A 20,163-nucleotide genomic window follows, 5' to 3' on the forward strand; every position below is an offset into this window, starting at 1 on the left:
TCAAACAATCGTACAATAAACTTTGTGCGAAGGGGGTCACCGTGTCACCGTGTACGGTACTGCAGTTTAAGATTACTCATGCTAAAACAACAAAACAAAATCATTTTAAAATATAATCAGGAAATATAAACCAAATCTACAGTAAAAAACAACGTAATAAGCAAACAGCAAAAGAGTCCAGACAAAAAACCACAGTACAAAAAAATATATAAACAACCAAATACAGACAGCACAATTACATATAGACAACACGACTAAATGTAGACAACTGTACCATAATAAAACAATTTAACAATGATGAGAAGAACATGCATGTCCATGCAAGTGATCATTTATGTGTTTGCTGGACATCTTTTTTTGTTTTTAGATTCATTTATAAGTAGTTCACTTCTTTTTCTGTACAAATGTCTGGATCAGCTGTAGTGTATTGGAGAGACAGAGGGTAGGCTTTGATGGGATAATTCCTGTTCTAGGCTGCCATCTAGTGACAGAAGTTGTGCAAAAATTTAAGTTAAAAGGAGGAGAAAAAAAACTTGCTTGTCACAGTGCCATAACACACATTGGCAGTAACAACATCTTCCTGCAGAGAGGATTGGTTGACAAATCTGAAAAATAACCAAAAGATAAGCTGTGACGAGGCGGCCTCTGGATGCTTTTTTGTGATGTTTGCTCTCCATTATAGTTTAACTTGTTTGTATGTAATTACAAGGCCGAGCAGCGGAAACACAGACCAGACTGCGATAAGAGCGGAAAGAACTCTGTTATATTAGTGTGCACTGACCCAGTCTCCCAGCTTAGTTTGGATTCAGACCAATCTGTAGACTTTACCCTGTGCTCAAATAAAACAAGTGAATTTTGACAGAGTGCATTAGGGAGGGCTTTATGTAACGTGATAATCAATATAAGACACATGCAGTCCATGGACTAGAGCCAACAACTCACTCTTTTTCTACCCTGTGCTTCACTTACAACAACAAAACAGCATTATTACAATACCATTACTACTACTACAAGCACTGATATTACTACAACTACTACTACAATAACTACTACCACTACCACTACTGCAAAAAAATACAGCATTATTTCAATACATCACAGTACTATTACTACTACAACTACCACCATTACTACTACAGCGAAAACATTATGACAACTATTACTACTACTACAATCACTTCTATTACTACTAGTACTACCACCACTTCTACTACACTACCTACTACTACTACTGCAACAAAACAGCATTATTACAACACATCACTACTGCTACTACTACAACTGCTGCTCCAACTACCGCTAACAATACCATTACTATTACTACAATCATTTCTATTACTACTACTACTACTACTACCACCATTACTACTGCCACTATTACTACGGCAAAAACAGAACTACTACAATACCATTACTACCACTACTACCACTACTACAACAAATTTAGGATTATTACAACACCATCACTACTACTACTATGACTGCTTCTACTACTACGACTTCCACCACCACTACTACAACTACTATTTGTATTCCACTGCAGCGATGACAGCCTTACAAAATTACCATTATTACTATTACAATCACTTCTATTAATATTACTGAGATGACTTGGAATTCATGTTTTTGACATTTACAGTATTATTTTGTTTATTCTTTGATTCCCTATGTGCTTCTTATTTTGCAGCATTAAACCATATAGCGCACCTCAAGATGGTGTCAGCTATAGCCTAATGTATGAGGGAAGAAAATATCAGAGGAAAATATCTGAAAATAAATTATAAAAAAATCTGACTTGACTGGTAGAAGAAAAACTTAAATTTTAGTTTTGAACTGTGAGTATTAAAATGAACCCTGGCTTAATTTACAGATTTAATAAAATAATTAATTTAACAAGATTGAACTAATGATACTGACCAAGCAGCAACCTCTAGTCTAAAAATATGAGTCCCATGCGGAGGTGTTAAAAGCTGCAGTTCATCGAGGATCCACTTGAGGCAGGCTCCGAAAGTACAGGAAGTGACATACACATGAATGGGAAAAAGACGATCTTTACAGCAGAAATAAACATGTTTACAGCCTGGTTCAAAAGACGAGTGTAGTCTGGATAGCTAATTTCTCGATCGACACTCACTGTGAGGGGGTTGATTTTTTTTCTAAGGCAGCAATTTCAAAGATATTGAGATTGCTAGTCTTCCAATGAGAGACACAGCTGACTGTGGGAACACTGCAGCTGTTGGCTAGGAGGCTCAAACTCCGCCTCTTTACGTCACACTCACTCAACAGCAGCAATATGGCTGCCGACGACGATTAGCCTCAAACAGCTCTTCAGAAACAGATGGGTGACGTCACGGATACTATGTCCATATTTTATTCAGTCTATGTTCCTGACTTTAGCAGCTGAAAAGAATTAACACTAGAATAAAATGAATAAAATCGACATCTCCAACAAAAAAAAAAAAAAAACGAATAACTGACTTTGAGAGTTGAAGTTAAGAACTGAAAAAGGATGCATTTTTAACATCTGATGCGCATAGTCTTTCATAAGTGGTACAGTAGCCTACAGCATACATTTTTTAAACATATTTTTATCAGGTGATAAATGGAGGAATATACCTGAGAGTCGTTATACTGTATGTGTCAGCTCCTGTCATACACACACTACCGTTCACTTGAGTGAGGTCAGTGAAGCTTCCTGCAGCAACCACTCAAACACTTCACTGTCTTCAGACATCGAGCCAGGGCCGGCCCGTAGCATAGGCAGATAAGGCACATGCTAGGGGCGCTATCCTTTCAAAGAGGGTGCTACTTGCACTTACTAAATGAGTGAGGAAGAAAATTTAAAGCAAACAGTAAAATAAAATTGTTTTATCTAATATAATTTGGGATTAAATTGCGAAGTGATGCCAGTATACATTTAAAATCGTGTGATTCACTTTTGGTTTTTAAAATATTGGTTTGCAGAGCAGTTTTTGAGGGTTTTAAGTGTTCATGATTTACAGCCTTTGTTTTGTTTTGTTTATTTACACTTAGATGCTTAGGTAGATGTGAGCTTAATTAGACAGAAAAATGTAGGCTAGGCTTAAATAAACATTTTGCTTCTGCCTTTTCAGTCATCACTTAATACATTACTGTTGCTTTGTTGAAAGTGTCTGTACTGTGAAAATGAGTGTGTTATAAGGACTGAATAAATATTACTACAACATTATGTGTTTTGAAATTGTATAATTTTTTCCCTGCTAAATACCAGTGTTATAACCATTTTCTTAATGTTCTTTTAATAATAATATTTTTTATTTTACAATAAAGAAAATCTGTAAAACATGAAGCTTTATGTCAGTTGTCTTTAAGTGTATATGTGATGTGATTGTTGGTGGAGTTGGTTACAATAAAAAGGGCACCAAGTCTTGCCTATAGGGCACCAGTCGGTTAGGACCGGCTCTGCATCACGCTGAACTCCTCAAGAAAGACCCTGAGATGTTTGTTTACTAACCTTTCCAGAGAAGAAGTTCAGTGTGATTATTAATCACTATTGATAGTTTTTTATCAGCTAGTGTAGCTCAAGAGCAGTTTGTATAATGTGGTTTTACAGGTAACCTGCTCTGGTCAGGGCTCGTGAGGGGCCAGCGGGGAACTGAGCTTCAGTTGGATGTGGTGCAGGGGTGTGTTGTGGTGTGTTTCTGGGAACTGGATTTGGGAAGGAGGGTTATCAGCAGCTGATAAGAGCCACGTTTAAAGGGCTCGATAAGGATCGGACTACCTGACTTCACACCACTTTCTGCAGAAAGAGAAATAGAGCTTTCAAGGGATTTAACCAATCATGCTCCTTCTCCTCCTGCTCTCCGCGTGCTTTGCTGATGTCTTTTTTGCTGTTGGAGTAGTTTGCATGCCCACAGGCTTGCAGGGACCACACATCGCCCAGGACTGGGGGCAGGTGGTCCGGCTCAGGCACCTTTACGCCGCCAGACAGGGACTACACCTGCTAATTGGTGTGGACGGGCAGATCCATGGCTCTGCGGACCAAACCCTATACAGTAAGTGAAGCATTTTGAGATCCACAGACTGTGAGGATCTGTTGCAGACGATCATACTGATGTCTGACCTGCAGGTCTGCTGGAGATCCGGCCGGTGGATCCGGGCTGTGTGGTCATCAGAGGGGTCGCCACAGATCGGTTTCTGTGCATCAAAAGAGACGGGCAGCTCTACTCATCGGTAAGATTTCATTTATTATTATGTACAGAGAGCTGGGCGTGGAAAAGTTTCTATCGATAAAGGTAGCTATGTGACTGTCACAGGTTATTCGTGAAGAGACTTCAGTGGGTGGAGAGAGAGTGAGTATTTTGTCAAAGAATAATGAATAATCAGGGCCAAATACACTCATCACATTATAATACTCACTCCTGATAAAGTCCTTTAATTTATTTTTAATGTTGCATCTTTTCTTAAACCTTTAACAACTGCAAAAACAAGCATACCCAGATAAGACTGAATTTGAATGTTAAGTGAATTACTAGCCTGAATAACTGAAATATTCATGTACTTTAGATAGAACAGGCAGATTGAACACACCTCAGTAAATATATTGTGATCATATAGAACTGAAATGGCCAATAAGACACAAAAAAATATGCATTACATAATGTGGAAGGAAAGTAAAACATAAAACCTCTCATTTTAAAGCTGATTAACTTAATGTCAGCAATCTAGTTTTGAACCTGTGGTTATTTCTTACTATGCAGTCAAAATCATTATTTTAATATTTACTTTTGATTTTAAAATGTTACATCCCCAGATTTCAGTCTACAAAAACATCTGTCTTGTGAAATCTTCTCTAAACTTTTTCTACACAGTGTTATCTGCGTACACTTTCATATATTCCAAAAGCACTTTGCCCCTCATCAAATGAAGTTATGCCTGTAGATCATTTATAATACAAGTCTTGTTTTTAATGCTTTAATTTTAATAATCAAAAAGGTTTTTGGGGGATTTTCAGTTTTTCTTTTATTGACAGCTTCTGTGTTCAATGCCACTGTCATGAATCATCCACTTACTTCAACATGACTCTGTTTGTCCCCAATACCTGCTCTTCACCTTCTAACCATTGTTCAAAGGTGTTCCCTCTCCGGAAAGGTTGTAAATGTCTAAGGGATCCTGTTAGCCAGGCGGGAAATAGTAAACTCTCTTTTTTTTACTCTGATGTTTTTTACATCTTTTGAATATCTGTGTCACTGACCAGCTGCCGCTAACACCTCCTCATGTTACCAAGCTGACTGTTAGCTTTGACATCTGTGAATCAGCAGTTTGTGCACTCTACTTACAGGAGCTAAGGGACATATTTGAGAAAGAGGCAAAGAAAGTGTATTTCTATTGCACATTTTAGCAACAAGGAGATTCAGAGTGCTTCATGCGAGGCATCAAATCAAGGAGAGGATGACATAAAACAGCAAAAATAGAAGCTGAAACATCATGAAAAACTTGAAAATACAAACATAAATGCACTGTGCAGTGTTATAGTTAATTAAATAAATATATTATAATATATGGTAAAGTCATGTCAACTCAAAGGCTGCATGGTGGTGCAGTGGTTAGCAGTGTTGTCTCAGTTTCTGGATTGGATCCGGGTTCTGTAAAGTTCCTTTGCATGCTCTCCCTGTTCCAGCACAGCTGCTCGACAGGTACTCCGGCTTCCTCACAGTCCAAAGACATGCTGGTCAGGTTAATTGGTCACTCTAAGTTACCTGATTGGTTCTTTGGCTCTATATGTTAGCCCTGTAGATAGACCGGCGACCTGTCAAGGGTGTGACCTGCCACTTTGACAGCTGGGCGACCCCAAAATGGGATAAGCTATTGGAAGTTGCCAAATATGCCTGCTTTATACAAATATATTATTACTGTTGTATTAATCCAAAACAATGACAAACACTGTCCAGAAAATTCTCCAGATTGACATCAAAAGTACTGCATGCTCCAACAATGAACTAAAAGCATAGCACAGCAAACTAACGCAACAACCAATGGGCACATTAAGCAGAGCGTAGTCAGTGCAGCTCCTTCATCGCCCAGCTGGTTTTCCGACCATTTTAGACACATCCTGGAGCAGCTGATTGGTTCACCTCAGTGCTCTAGCTGGAGCATTCACATGGAGAAGTGCAGCTATGAAGTGGTCCCTAAGCCTAAAGAGCTTTAAAAGCCAAACACAATTGTAGGCAGGAAGGCAGCACAGGTGGGATGTGGTCCCTCTTTTTCTGTCCAGCCAGGAGCCCAACACCTGACTCTTCTTCTGTTACCTGTTGAATGCTTGCAGAGCTTTTGTTTTGTTTAACCCATAACTCGACTGCAAACTCTGTCATGGACATTTTTTCACATTACTCAGTGCAAACGTGTTGTAGTTCACCTGAAATCTCAACTGAGACTGTAGTTTTTTATTATGAGTTGATGATATTATGTCAGTCACTTGAGCTGTTGTAGGTGGGATTACTTTTGGCTGGTTTACCTCCATGAGATCAAACCTACATTGGTGAATCTACTTTGCTTTGCGACAGAAGGTAAATATCCAGCATGGACACATGATGACACTATGGAGTAATGACTGGCAGCACAAGTATGGAATACCCCTAACTGCTGGAGGTGCTGCACTCTGCAGCTGCCCTGTTACTGTTGAACAGTGTCTCTCTGATAGAGCTGTGCTACGTCTCCCATAATACAGCTGTGACTGAAAGCTTCTGAAGCAAGAGGAAACTGTTGAAATAATCTGCAGATAAGTTAGTGTTGACCTGAGGTCTGTGTGTGTGTGTGTGTGTGTGTGTGTGTGTGTGTGTGTGTGTGTGTGTGTGTGTGTGTGTGTGTGTGTGTGTGTGTGTGTGTGTGTGTGTGTGTGTACATATGTGCGTGCATATGTGTTGTTAATGTTCAGAAAACACTTGTTGCCTATCAGGCTTTCATTCAAACAGATGCTGGTTCATCAACCTTTGTCCGCGGTGCTGCAGCCAGGATGTGTGTTTGCAAAGAGAAAAAGCTGAATGAAAAGAGCAACAGCAGCAACAACAACCTTGGCCTCTGGCTGCATCTCTGTGGCCAAAGCAAACAGCTGTCCAAGAATGGGCAGCACCCTTTACGTCTTTTTTTGTTTGGTGAAAGAGGCCTTCAGTGTGAATACACCACTCATGCATTTCTTATGTAAAACAGCACTTAAGGTCTGGATTTATGTTGTCTGAACTACTGACTAACCTGGATAGGTTACAGAGAAAAAACTACTCTGAGAGTGTAAACGTTTGATCCATGAAACATCTTCAAAAGGTAAAAATCTCTGTCCATGTCAATTCCCCAGTGGCCAGAGTGATGTCTTGATAAGCTCAAACACACTTTGGATCGATGAACTGCTGATGTGGCTCCACATCTTGAAAGATTGGTTGTTCAGTGACCAACTCTTCCTCATGCAAAACTCTGAACCTCTAACTGCTCAAATATGCATAGCCATTGTATATGAGTGTGTATGATTGGCTGCGCTGATGAGGGATATAAAAATCTTTGAGTGGTCAGCAGTCGAGAAAGGCTCTGTAAGAGCTGTCCTTTTATTTTGTCTATGTTCTGTAGTTGATGTGCTCTATCAGATGAAACTTCCTATCTTTGGGTATTTTCCAGTTTTGGATTCCTCATGACAAGTTTTGTAATTGCTTTAGTATATTTCTTTAGCAGGATAACTGCTGCAAAAATCATCCTTAAGTGGAAAAGTTATCCCTGTCAAAGTTTGTTCACTGAAGTTTTTGTTCATGAATGACTGAAAACTTGACAAACATGATAACACCAACCCAAAGCCCCCAGAGGTAGACCTTTCATCACTGAGTGTTTCCTCTCTCTGCCCAAAGCCATGAGACAATAATACAAACAGCGACTTTTCAAGCCGGACATGGGTTGCATTTTTCTTGGTGCTCTGAGCCCATTAGTCTGTTTGTTTCATTTTGTTGTATTAAGTTAAAATTAACTGTTAAAATACAACATTTACAATAAAATACACAAAAAATCAAACCAGTTACTCTAACCAGGAGAACTACTATTTTCTAAATATAGTGTGGTGTGTGTAGAGAGTGATGGAACAGCTGTTTGTGGTTAAAAATCCTCTTTCTGTTGAACAAAAAGCTCTCTCTGTGTAGGGGTTCCTTCTGTAATGTTGTCAGACACACAGAATAACAACCTGAGCATGTCGGGGACAAATAAAGAACTGTATGTGGACACACTTTGACCCATCAAAGATTATGTTGCAGATATTACAGCCTGTTTACCTGCTCCAGGATGAAGAAAACTACAGGAGCAGTTCTAAACTTCACTTTACCTTTTTGTCATTTTGACCCCAAAATGTGTATGTCTCACAAACTGAGTTTCATTGAACACAGATGTTAACATGTAAACATCACCCACTGTTTGCAGACCACCTACAGCAGAGATGACTGCACCTTCAGAGAGCAGATACTGCCGGACGGATACAATGTCTACATCTCAGACGGACATGGAGCCCTTCTCAGTATGGGAAACCACAGACAGAGACAGCAGGGTCGAGATCGAGGTGTCCCAGCTCTGGCTCAGTTCCTCCCACGGATCAACACCCTGAACGAGGCCTCACCTCCTGGAACAGATGTCCCTGAGCAGCAGGGACAAAGTGTTGATCTAGCAGAGGAGCCTGTGGACACGATGGACGTGTTTGGAAAGTTGTCTCAGATCATCCACAGTCCCAGCTTCCACAAAAGATGAGACAGATGCTCTCAAACATCTGGAAATGGATGTGATCTGGGGTGAACTGTACACTCCTGCTGCATGTTGTAGTCACAGGAAAAGAAAGATGCTGTGACACACTTTGTCAGTGCAGAATACTCGTGTAGCGGCCCACAGAGCAGAGAGCCACACCTGTGATCAGTTGAATGTTAGTAACAACCTTTAAGTTTACTAAAGAAACAGTGTGTGCTCACTCTTCCTCCCCCAAAACATCCATGCCACACAGGGAGTGGTGAGAGGAGGATTCCGGTTTTCAGGAGAAGAGAAGCAGACAGAGTAACGACAGTTGAACAAGGAGAAGCTGTAAACAAAGACAGGCAGGATGAGTCACACTCTTTGATTCTCTGTGCAGCTTCCTGTGAAGGAGCAGATATTCTTTCATTATATTAGTCTACCAGTGTCCAAATGCCTCAGACCTGCATTCTTTCTAATGCCCATCGGGGGCGGTCTTCACTGGTTGTAAAATAAGTGTGTTTCTGTGAGAAAATGGTCCTCCTCCTCAGCTGATTTATTCCCTCTGTAAACATTCTCCTAATGAGCTCATGGTCTCAGCCTCTAGTTTCAAGTCTCCCTCAACACATTTAGTAAATGATTGTCCCATTTAGAGTCTCTGAGACCAGGAAGTAGAGGAGGAGTCAGACAAGAGACTCCTGGGATTGATGAGTTACTGCTGTGGTGATCTGAGAAATGTCTTGCTCAGTGTGGTGGTGTTAAAGACTCTCTAAGGAGTCCATTGTAGTATACTGTTTGATTGGAGCTGGTCAGCTGGTCACCTTGCAAAAAATAGCATCATAGTTCATTTTGCTAACAAACATGAACCACAGATATACCTCACTAATCCTACTAAGGAAGGGATAATATATAGTGAGCAGGTTGTGACAGCAGTTTGGAACTCTGACAGGGTGAGACAAGATCCCTCCTCTTTGTGTATGGGTTTGTCTCACTGTGTCTGGGTTTCTCTTCTAAAACAACCTGCTCATATTACAGTATCCCACTAACTACCAGCTGCCCACTAAAGACATAAATAAGATGATGCTAAGTATTGTTTCAAAGATGACATTATCCTTTTTTTTTTTTCCATTATCTCGACCGCTTATCCCGTTATGGGGGTCACGGGGGGGCTGGAGCCTATCCCAGCTGACTTCAGGCAGAAGGCAGGGTACACCCTGGACAGGTCGCCAACCTCTCACAGGGCTAACACAGAGAGACAGACAACCATTCACGCGCACAGTCACACCTACAGGCAGTTTAGAGTGATCCATCAACCTGGTGAGCATGTTTTTGGACTGTGGGAGGAAGCCTGAGTACCCGGAGAGAACCCACGCATGCACAGGGAGAACATGCATACTCCACACAGAAAGGCACCTGCCCAGCCGGGGATTTGAACCAGTAACCTTCTAGCTGTGTAGCAACAGCGCTACCCACTGCACCACCGTGGGTAAATCAAAAGTATCATTTAAAATATCCTCCATGTTGGTTAGTGATATGGAATGCAAACAGAAGCTAACGTTTTTGCCACAGTGTCAACAGGCAGAGGTTAAATGTGCTGGACTCCTTTCTGCTGGTAGAATTGATTTGGGGTGTGCAATCAGACTGTCCCTGGCAACACTTTACTGTTGAGAAATAACACGCTGTTTTTATGGGGTGAAAGTCGTTTTCTTATCTGCCCCGTGAATTTCACATTTCCATTTGTATTTAATGTTGAATCCTCATGACCTCTAGCCTCAGTTCAGTCTGTAGATATGATCGTGTTCCTGCAAGTCCACAGCCGATGAATTTATTTGGTTAGTTTAACAGCCAGCAGTTGAACATGAACACATTGTATGCTTAATGAACGCATTTCTGTTACTTTAGTTCTGGTGTTTGCTGTTACATGTAAAGATACAGTACATGTATGATATCAAATTTGAGAAAAGCTTTGAGAATATATTCAAAGAGCAAACCGTCAATCTCTCTGTGTTAGAATTACTCATCACATTAAGATGAAAAACTCTTGATCATTCCAGGAAACATGAAATAGTAAACTTAAAACAGTATTTATTTTAGACCTTAGGTGAACATCATGACAGGACATGAGGAGTTTAGTTTTTACCTCCTGTCATCTTTGATATTTTGGTTGTAAAGTTGTAAGCCCTCTCACTCATTGCCAGATGAGGCACACAGGTCTAAGCTCTACATTTCAACATTAAAAAGGATGTTACATTATCAAAAGTCATAACCATAGACTGTGTAAACATAGACCTAGTTTTCGTGATGCCACCCATTTGATTCTGAAGCAGATTTTTGAAGCCTATCATCAGCAGTTGCCATATTGAAATGTTGACTTAACCTAACTTTTGTCAATCTAGTATGACGCAAAGACATGGAGTTGAGGCAGGCTTATCAGCCTTTTACAGTTACAGGGCGGCCACCTGTTATTCAAGTCAGCCTGTCAGATTTTTTTTACAGCTAATTTAAAGAGATTTTTTCGAATGTTGAAGGAAAACTTTTCATCTTTGTTCCAAGATAAAAAAAAAAAAAGAAATACGATCTAATGTTAAACTCATATTTGACCAAAAATGTGTCTGTGGTTAGCTTTCCCATGGCAGCACAGGTTATTACTGTAACATTTAAACAACACTGACCTGTCTCAAATGTCACTCTCTGCTTGTGTACTTCTATGCATGTGTAGTTTTGATCTCCTGCCTGAAGATGGTGCCATCTAATCTGTTGAGCTGCAGGTGGTGTTTGGCGCTGCATGTGTCTGACTCCTGTACATGGATGATTTGACATAACGTGTGTGATCAGGCTGTCCATGGTGTTGCTTTTGCTGTCAAGAATTAATTACCATTGTTAAGGGGCTTGATAAATCAGAATCAGACATTTAACACAGCGGGTAACAAGTAGGAAAGCTACAGACTTATAGAACAAGGTGCACAGTTTTCAGAATAGAGTACACATTAAGTTTACTGCTTTATATTTGTCCTTCTCATCTTTTATTTTTAGTAAATGTTGTACCTTTTGTATAGTATATTGTTTTATATTTTGTGTGCTAATTTTCTATTCTACAGGTAGCCTACATTGAAAGCTATATGTGTTTTATTTTGGACACAGGCTCCCTGATCAATAAAGCTAACATTAACTGTGACTGTAAATCTGTGCTCTGGCTCAGTTTTTATCTTTTACTCTAGTTTGATTCCAATGTTTAGTTTTATCAAACTGTTGTCAAGTCTCGTACACTACTCTGTATTCCATAGACACTGACCTGTCATGTTGTGTATCACACCTCCTCCTGCAGACTGCGTTCTTCCTCTCAACACAGAGTAGGGGATAACTCACAGTCACAGTCACAGAATGAGCTTCATCTCTAATCTTTCTGAAAATCCTCCTCTAGTGACTGTTCTTCATATCACACTGTCAATCCTCACCTCTCACCTCTCTCTCCTGCAGTCCCACACACTGCCACAGAGGGACGGTGTTTCAGATGCTTTTGTTTCATATACTTTTTAGTGTCTTACTTACAAGATCATTTTATAGATCATTTCTGTGTGCTTGAATATCCAAAGAGCAATTTTAACAAGAAAAACTACCCGAATAACTAATTTCACGAATTAGAAAAAAACTCTGATTTAAAATGCATTCATTTATTTTTAGAATACTGTCCAAATGTAAAGTAATGCTCCCAACATATTCCTCTCCTGATAGGATAGATACACATTTCTTCAGGGATGATCGTTCACAATCCTGGTACTGACATATTACGGAAGCCCAAAGTGGACATGCATCCATTCATTTTTATTTTTCTATTTCACTCTGATTCCAACCATGCCAAGGCAATATTAATTATTTTCTTGAGATCTTGACTCAAAGTTTGATAATCAGAACTTGTGTGAAAAGAGTTACAGAAACAGTCTGAACAAACTTCATTAGTCTGACCAGTGGCAGCATGGCTTTGGTGGTCCAGCTAGGCCACTGACTCATGAAGGGGTGGCATGATGTATGTGTTTACGTCATAGACTGTATGAAATATGCATAGTATCCGTGACGTCACTCATCTGTTTCTGAAAGGCTGTTTTGAGGCCAATCGGCGGCGGCAGCCATATTGCTGCAGTTGAGCGATTGTGACATAAAGAGGCGGGCTTTGAGCCTCTTAGCCAACTGCTACAGTGTTCAGGCCTGTCAATCAAGTCAGCTGTGCCTCACATTGGAAGACCCCAACTATACATTTGAAATTGCCTCGTTAGGAAAAAATTCACCCCCCCTGTACAGTGTGTGCCGATCGAGAAATTAGCTATCCAGACTACACTCGCCTTTTGTACCAGGCTGTAAACATGTTTATTGCTGCTGTAAAGATAGGCTTTTTTGAATTAGTGTGTATGTGGTTTCCAGGACATTCCGAGCCAGCCTCAAGGGGATCCCCGATGAACTGCAGTTTTTAACACTGATGCATTTGACTCAAACCGGAGGTTGCCGCTTGGTTCACATAAACCAAATGAATGGTGTTCATTTACCCTCTCCGTATCCACTACGCATATCTACTTCGACACACAGATGTTATTTCAAAACAAATCTCTTACTTTACTGTGCAACAGTACAAAGCAGCAATATTCATATCTTCTGAGCTTAATTCATGAATGATTCAAGGAGATGATTTAGGCCATGTCCAAAGTCAGAATTTTTACAAAAAGATAAGTTCCACATTGACGTGAAAAGAAAACTAGTAACAGCCTGTTGCAGCACATGCCAAAGAGTCCAATATGACATATGGATGCTTCAATCAAGGCACCAGGGGCGGCCTATCATAATCTACCTAATATGCTTTCTCTTGCCAACCCAGTAGACACAATTGATAATACCCAATATTTTCCCTGTATCCTTAGAAATGTAACTTCATTGGCAACTGTTCGTCTTTAAATTGAAAAAAATACAAATCTTCCCTCATTACTTCTTGTTGTTCATGGCATGATACAGAAGGTCCAAATTCTCGTTCTTTGACTGTTAGAAACTGTTTATATTTTACATTTTGTCTTCATTCAACAACAACATTATACTACCAACACACAAACAAACAAACAAACAAACAATTGATCATTGTTTCTTATTCTTGGTACTTGACCTTTCTTGTCATTTCGAGTTTATTCTCAGTGTTTTGAATAATCCTTGAGATTACTGTGACTTCAGTACTCATACAAAATAGAATTGTCATGGATTACAGTATGTTATCTATGTGGTGTCTTGATTCTGAGTATTCTTGCATCTCCACATTAAATTTAAGACTTGGACTTTTTCTTGAAATGAAACATCTCTTTTTCCAGCCGTGTCCGGCTCTAATACTCTTTAATACTAGTAAGACTCAGACCACAGAGACAGTCATCTCTCGGTCATCGGGGCGTTGGTGATTTACTTTGAAGGCGTCGGCAGGAAGTCCAGTATGCCGTAAGATTATGGCGGGGTGCTGACGCGGGGAGGGAGGAGGAGGGATTGGGTGTTGCCTCGGTCTCCGAGTTGAAGTCAGGATTCCCAGTCGAGGTCCAGTCCGTTACCCACCGTCACATCGAGATCCCTGACCGCCTGCTGTTACCTCTGCGCTGAATACCGAACAACGAAAACATCATGGGAGTGGAAGGCTGCACCAAATGTATCAAGTACCTGCTCTTCTTCTTCAACTTCATCTTCTGGGTGAGTGGCTTGTTTTTAGCTCCCTCGCTCTCTCTCTCTCTCTCTCTCTGTATGAGTGTGTGTTTGAGGAGTGTGTGGTGTGTGTTTGAGGTGTGTGTCCGAGCAGCCTCCTCCTCCTCGTCTCTGTTAGTTCGGGTCCGGTACATTGAGTCTGTCAGCCCGTCATGAATAAACGAAGAAATGAAGCGCACCGAGGTAACGGTCCAGACCTGAGCTTTACACCGTTACCGTTAGACCCTCAGGGCGAGGCTCCGTCCCGCCGCTAGGGGAGACCAGGGACAAATCAACAAACACATTTCACTAAGACATGTGAGCTTAATTTATGTAACCGCATCACCATGTGAGGGGTGTTCATGTTCAAACTACAGATTCATCCCCTCGTATAAGATACATCTACCCAGAGAGAAACACACACACACACACACGCACGCACGCACACACACACACACACACACACACACACACACACACACACACACACACACACACACACACACACACCGTCCGTAACAACACAATGGACCGTCCTGTCGGGAGTTGGAGTTAAAACACAAATAATATTCAACAGTGTTAACTCTCCTGTTACCCTCAAATTTACTAACATCTAATATCCTTGGGGTCAATTGGACCCCAGCAATTTAAACCTCCAGAAACTGATTGTTACCCAGGTTTATGTATCAGGTACTTTATATTTATTTGCTACCTAAACAGCCCTTTAAATAAACATATTTCAAGCATAAACACAATTTAAAGCATTCAGAAGGACTTTATTTATAAAACAATTTTTTACAGGAAATTGGAACAGATCACCAGTGTAATTTTATGTTTTCCCAGTTGTCCCCATTAAACAAGGAAAAGTCATGAAATATGAAGTCAAAAGAATTATGTTAATCATTAATTCAGAGACGTTAAACACTGAATGGGGTCCAATTGACCCCAAGGATAACAGGAGGGTTAAATTAAGTTAATGCTCCCTGATCAAAGATTAGACATGTTTGAGATGTGTCATTTTGCCTGGCTTTGGGTAACGTTTTGCTTAAATTACATCTGCCTGTGTGTGTGTGTGTGTGTGTATGTGTGTGTGTGTGTGTGTGTGTGGAGGGGAGACCCAAGGTGGTTTCCATTTGGAGACTGCAGGCCCTGTGTTGGGTGATGTATCATGGAAACATCAGTGGGTGTTTAGATTTACTCTTGGCCGCTCTCTCGTTCCTTGCCTCAGTAAACTTTGAAAGCCTCAGCCCTCCGTTCAAAAACACAAACTCTATTTTTATTCATTCAGAAGTATTAAACACAAACTGTACAGTCTGTGGGGAGCTGAAAAGGCTGCCTCATTGATTGAATAAGTCCTGTCAGGAGACTTGTTTGACAACAGACTGAATGAGAGAAGTGGGTGTAGCCCCCATGACGTCAACCACCCGTTTGTGGACTACCATTTTAGAGACTTCAGCTTGGCATCATTCGGTGTCTCCATCTAGAGCCACAAGAGACCATGTTTGGACCTGAGGGCGGGGCAGGAGAGGAGATGAGGGGTTGGACAGAAGTCAGCTGTCATCTATTGATAGTTTTGTCAGTGGAGTTCAGAGTTGGTGTAATATGCTTTAGGATTAAACTTGTATTTGAAACATCAGCAGATGATGGCCTGGTCTGGCTGTGATGGAGAATAGAGCGATGAGTGTAATGCAGCCTTGACTTCACCTCTTTGCTGAGTAACCAGGAGTCAGCTTTTCCAATATAAGGCCATCCATCTTTCAGCTTCATTACGCCACTTCAGAAAGCGATGAGTAATGTCACTGAGACTATACGTTTGTGTTTCATACAGTCTATGGCACAAAAGTATGACATTACCATTAACAGTCTGACTACTTGAACTGTTTCTCTTTCATCAAAAACAATCTTGAATTCATGTAATAAGGAAAATTTACACCACGTAAAGGGAAAGCATGGCAGCCTGGATAACAAGGAGCTGAGAGTTTTGGACTACTTGTACTTTATGTGAAGTATTTTGAGCTTTAGCGAGCTTTGTAAGTGCAACTGATTCACAACACAAGACAAATTATATTATTACAGCAAAAAACATATATGATACTTATAGCTTGTTAATTATCATTGCAAAATAAATGAAAAATGATATGATAAATTAATCACTACTATCAGTATTTGATTTCTCTCAGCCATGGTGTGATTTCAAGTGTTCAGGTGGGATTCTATCAACGCTCTCCCTCTTTCTCTTAATCTCCTGTCCCTCTTTGTAACCCCAACTCAGTCTCAGCAGATGGGTGTCTAACATGAGTCTGGTTCTGCTGGAGGTTTCTGCCTGTTAAAAGGAAGTTTTTCCTGCCTGCAGTAACTTGCTAAATACTGCGAGCTGCAATGCTCATGGTGGATTAAGATGAGCTCAATAGTGCGGTCTAGACCTGCTATGTTTCTAAAAGTGTCTTGATATAATGTTTCTTTGTGATTTGGCGCTCTACTTATCAGCTAATGACGGACAGACAGAGTGGATGTGACTCTAACATTCATTTGTATGATTTCTTCTTTCATTTTAAAAACTTGATTTCATAACTTTTTCAAACGCTGTGTTTTCAAAGGCATGAAGTAGATTCCGACTCTTTCTGAAGCGTGTCAGATGAGGGCATGGCGATAACGCAACCTACATACGGGACTGTAAAAAAACTGCTTATCAAACTCAAAGTTAGACCAACAACCTTCCACAGCAGAGAAAGTGAGATTAAAGCTCATGATCAGTAAAACATTAACTCATCTAGTCCTTACTTTTTAACTTCTAAGTCACATCAATGCCACTTTTTAAACCTTGGCTTTTTTTTAGATTTTGACTGGATATGGGTGAGAAATAATCTGAGCACCCAAATCCCAGCTGAGGAAACTCAGAAGCATTTATATTTAAGTCAAAACCAGTTTTTACTACCTTTCCTTTAAAGAAACAAGGTAGATCTTTCAAAATGTGTGAACTCATGAACCGTCTGGTTTCTTAAGGCATCATTACGAAGGAACTCCCCAAACCAGCAGCATTAAAAGAACATTCTTCAATAACGAACAAATCTTTGAAATATGTTAGTCCCAGACTCAATCCTTCTACAAGTCAGTATTAGTTCTGAATCAAAGTCAGTCCCCCAGTGTTGAAGGTATGAATCCAGCTGTAAGTCTGGAGAGATTAAGACTCCGTTGTCAAACAGACTCTCTTCACGTCTGTTGGTGTGTTTCAGTAAACCTCCGCTGTGAAGAGAAACTTTTTGTAACCGTCAGTAATGGAAAAAGACAAAATTAGAAAACCCGCTTCCTGTAGAGTGTGTCTGTTGGGTGTAAGAAGTGTTTGTAATCCTCCTGTAAAGTGACTTTAATGTGATTATTAGTGCATCACAGCATCTCTCCGACTCCTCCCTCTCTTTAACTCAAACACTACTTCAGCCCTTTTACTGTTAATGCCTCTGAAGATCTCTGAGACAAGTTCAATCCATCTGCTGTGTGCGGTCAGCGAGTAACAGGCTGATGAGGGGGGCTGGCTCTTTAAAATGAGACCTCCTGTTTCCATAAATCACACTGGGCACTAAGAGAGTCGGGGGGGGGAGGGGGGTCTGCAGACAACACCCAAGCACCCACTCCCCCTCCTTCAGCATGCCCAGCATTCTGTAACCCCCCTGTCCTCTGGGCAACAGGCAGAAATAGACTCCACAGAGGGAGCTGCAGCTGATCTCACATGTGTTTCTATTTGACACAATCTTTCGGTTTCTATTTGCGACTCAGTCAAAGCTGTTAAAATCTATGTTTGAAAAGTGTACATTCACTTTCTGATTTCAAGCATTAGTCTACAATCTGTACACTAACACTGTCTGTGAGTCAGCAGGACGCCCTCTCTGTGCAGGGAGCCGGCTGTAGTGAACATGTGTTTACTGCGTTTTCTCAGAGTGACATGTGTGACAGTAAATAATGAATGAGTAACAGATGGTGATCGATAATATCTAAAGCATTTGAACCAACAGCATTATCAGTCAGTCAGAAAATGATGCAGGTAGCCTTCTCAAGCTCTAAACATAACCCAAGCCGCAACCTCCGGCCACGAGAATTGAAGCCAATGCGGAAGTGCTAAAAACTGCAGTTCACCAAGTGTCCACTTGAGGTTGGCTCCGGAAGTACCAGAAACCACATACACACAAACTCAAAAAAAGCAGGTCTTTACAGCAGAAATAAACATGTTTACAATCTGGTATAAAAAAATTAGTGAAGTCTGGACTAGGGCTGCAAAGGGGTGGAACATTTCCGGTAAATTTCCAGTAAGTTTCCATGGGAATTATGGGAATTTATGGGATAAACTGGGAATTGGGGGTAATTTAATGGAAAGGTATCATATCCAAGCATAAATGTTTGTTTTTTTATAAGCAGACATCCATCCAAAATAATACAATTAAAACAGATTTATTTGTAAGTAGAACTTTATCAAGTGTTAAATATTTTATTGAACAATCAATTATTTCATTGAAGAACAAAAACATGAATGTTGAATTAAATATAAGGGAGAGGTTCCGGTGGCTGGTGGTGAGGCTTTCAGCAGTGTGACTGCCCCCTGGTGGCTGGCTGCAGTATAGGTCAAAAAATCTGTCTCCCCCATTCATTTGAATTCATTGAATGGGGAAGCAGTCAAACTTTAAAAAATAAATACATGGCGTACAAATGTTTCTCAGATCCGTATGCTGTGGTGATATGTAGTTAGTATCTGAGTGTTTTGTGTTCAAGTCCTCTTTTTTCTGAAAAGTTTATTTTTCGTTAGTTATTAGAGTTTAAAAAACGGGGTTTTACTTCCGGGTTTGCTTTGATTCACAGCCGCCATAGAGTGAAGCTTCAAAGGACACACAGCGTCTTGTAACGTCACGCTGTAGGGCGGAGCTTATTACTGTAGCTTCACAGGCTCTGGCTGCACAATGGCGGCGCCCAGGAGAGGGATTTTTTGGCTTCAGAACCGTACAACAGGAAGAGACGGAGCAATGCTGTCCATTTTTATTTAAAGTCTATGGATGAATATTACTCATTCCCCCCACCCAACCCATTCAAAAATTAACAAAAATGTAATCCCAATAAAGTCCCATTCAACATGCAAATAAAAAAGCATCTTCCCTCAAGCTTCTCAAGCCTAGCCTCTGCATTTTTGCTAAACCCTTTCAGGCAATGGGCTCTTCCTGGGTCTCATCAACATCCTCCATGTCCACTTCCTCAACATCCAACTCCCACTCTTCCTCTTCAGTGTCACTGTCCAGCCTTGTTGAGGATGGCTCTGCATAGATATTCAACTGTACTTGCATGAAATCTGGTTGTTTTAGTCAGGATTATGTTAAAATATTTTTTCCACAACTGTAAGTTCCCTATTAAGAGCCAACCTTCAATTTAGTAAATTCCTGGATTATTCCCACAAATTCCTGTTATTTCCCATATATTCCCATGGGAAGTTTCCAACTTTGAAAATTCTGGGAATTGTGCAACCCTATTCTGGATAGCTCTTTTGACACGCACTGTACAGGGGGTGAATTATTAAGAGTTTTCCACTATGAGAGGCACAGGTGACTTGACTGACAGGCGGGAACACTGTAGCTGTTGGCTAGAAGGCTCAAAGCCCGCCTCTTTACCTCAACAGAAGTAAAGTTGACTTCAGCTTATCCAATACGCTTCCCGCTGACGATTGGCTTCAGACAAAGATGAGTGACGTCACGGATACTACGTCCGTTATACAGT

At 40.6% G+C, this 20,163-nt stretch overlaps 2 protein-coding genes across 2 annotated transcripts in view; both read left to right on the forward strand.

The window, feature by feature from the left end:
- Nucleotides 1–3,707: 3,707 nt before the first annotated feature.
- On the forward strand, nt 3,708–9,129 carry fgf19 (fibroblast growth factor 19). Its single transcript, XM_034680237.1, has 3 exons — nt 3,708–4,034; nt 4,109–4,212; nt 8,425–9,129. The coding sequence occupies exons 1-3, from the start codon at nt 3,821–3,823 to the stop codon at nt 8,743–8,745; spliced, it is 639 nt and encodes a 212-aa protein (XP_034536128.1). The 5' UTR covers nt 3,708–3,820; the 3' UTR covers nt 8,746–9,129.
- A 5,069-nt stretch (nt 9,130–14,198) lies between these two features.
- cd81a (CD81 molecule a) overlaps nt 14,199–20,163 on the forward strand; it is a 36,257-nt gene continuing 30,292 nt past the window's right edge. Inside the window, exon 1 of the mRNA XM_034680235.1 lies at nt 14,199–14,424. Coding sequence (XP_034536126.1) covers nt 14,359–14,424 — 66 coding nt within the window. The 5' untranslated portion in view covers nt 14,199–14,358. The remainder of the gene's footprint in view (nt 14,425–20,163) is intronic.

The sequence above is a fragment of the Notolabrus celidotus genome, chromosome 3 (assembly GCF_009762535.1).
Source record: "Notolabrus celidotus isolate fNotCel1 chromosome 3, fNotCel1.pri, whole genome shotgun sequence".
Taxonomy (NCBI): Eukaryota; Metazoa; Chordata; class Actinopteri; order Labriformes; family Labridae; genus Notolabrus; species Notolabrus celidotus.

What these genes read in the sequence shown, in the direction of transcription:
- fgf19 (XM_034680237.1), top strand. Translation starts at nt 3,821, where the DNA reads ATGCTCCTTCTCCTCCTGCTCTCCGCGTGCTTTGCTGATGTCTTTTTT. An exon ending in TGCGGACCAAACCCTATACA is followed by an intron (nt 4,035 to 4,108) that starts GTAAGTGAAGCA and finishes TCTGACCTGCAG; the next exon opens with GTCTGCTGGAGATCCGGCCG. An exon ending in ACGGGCAGCTCTACTCATCG is followed by an intron (nt 4,213 to 8,424) that starts GTAAGATTTCAT and finishes CACTGTTTGCAG; the next exon opens with ACCACCTACAGCAGAGATGA.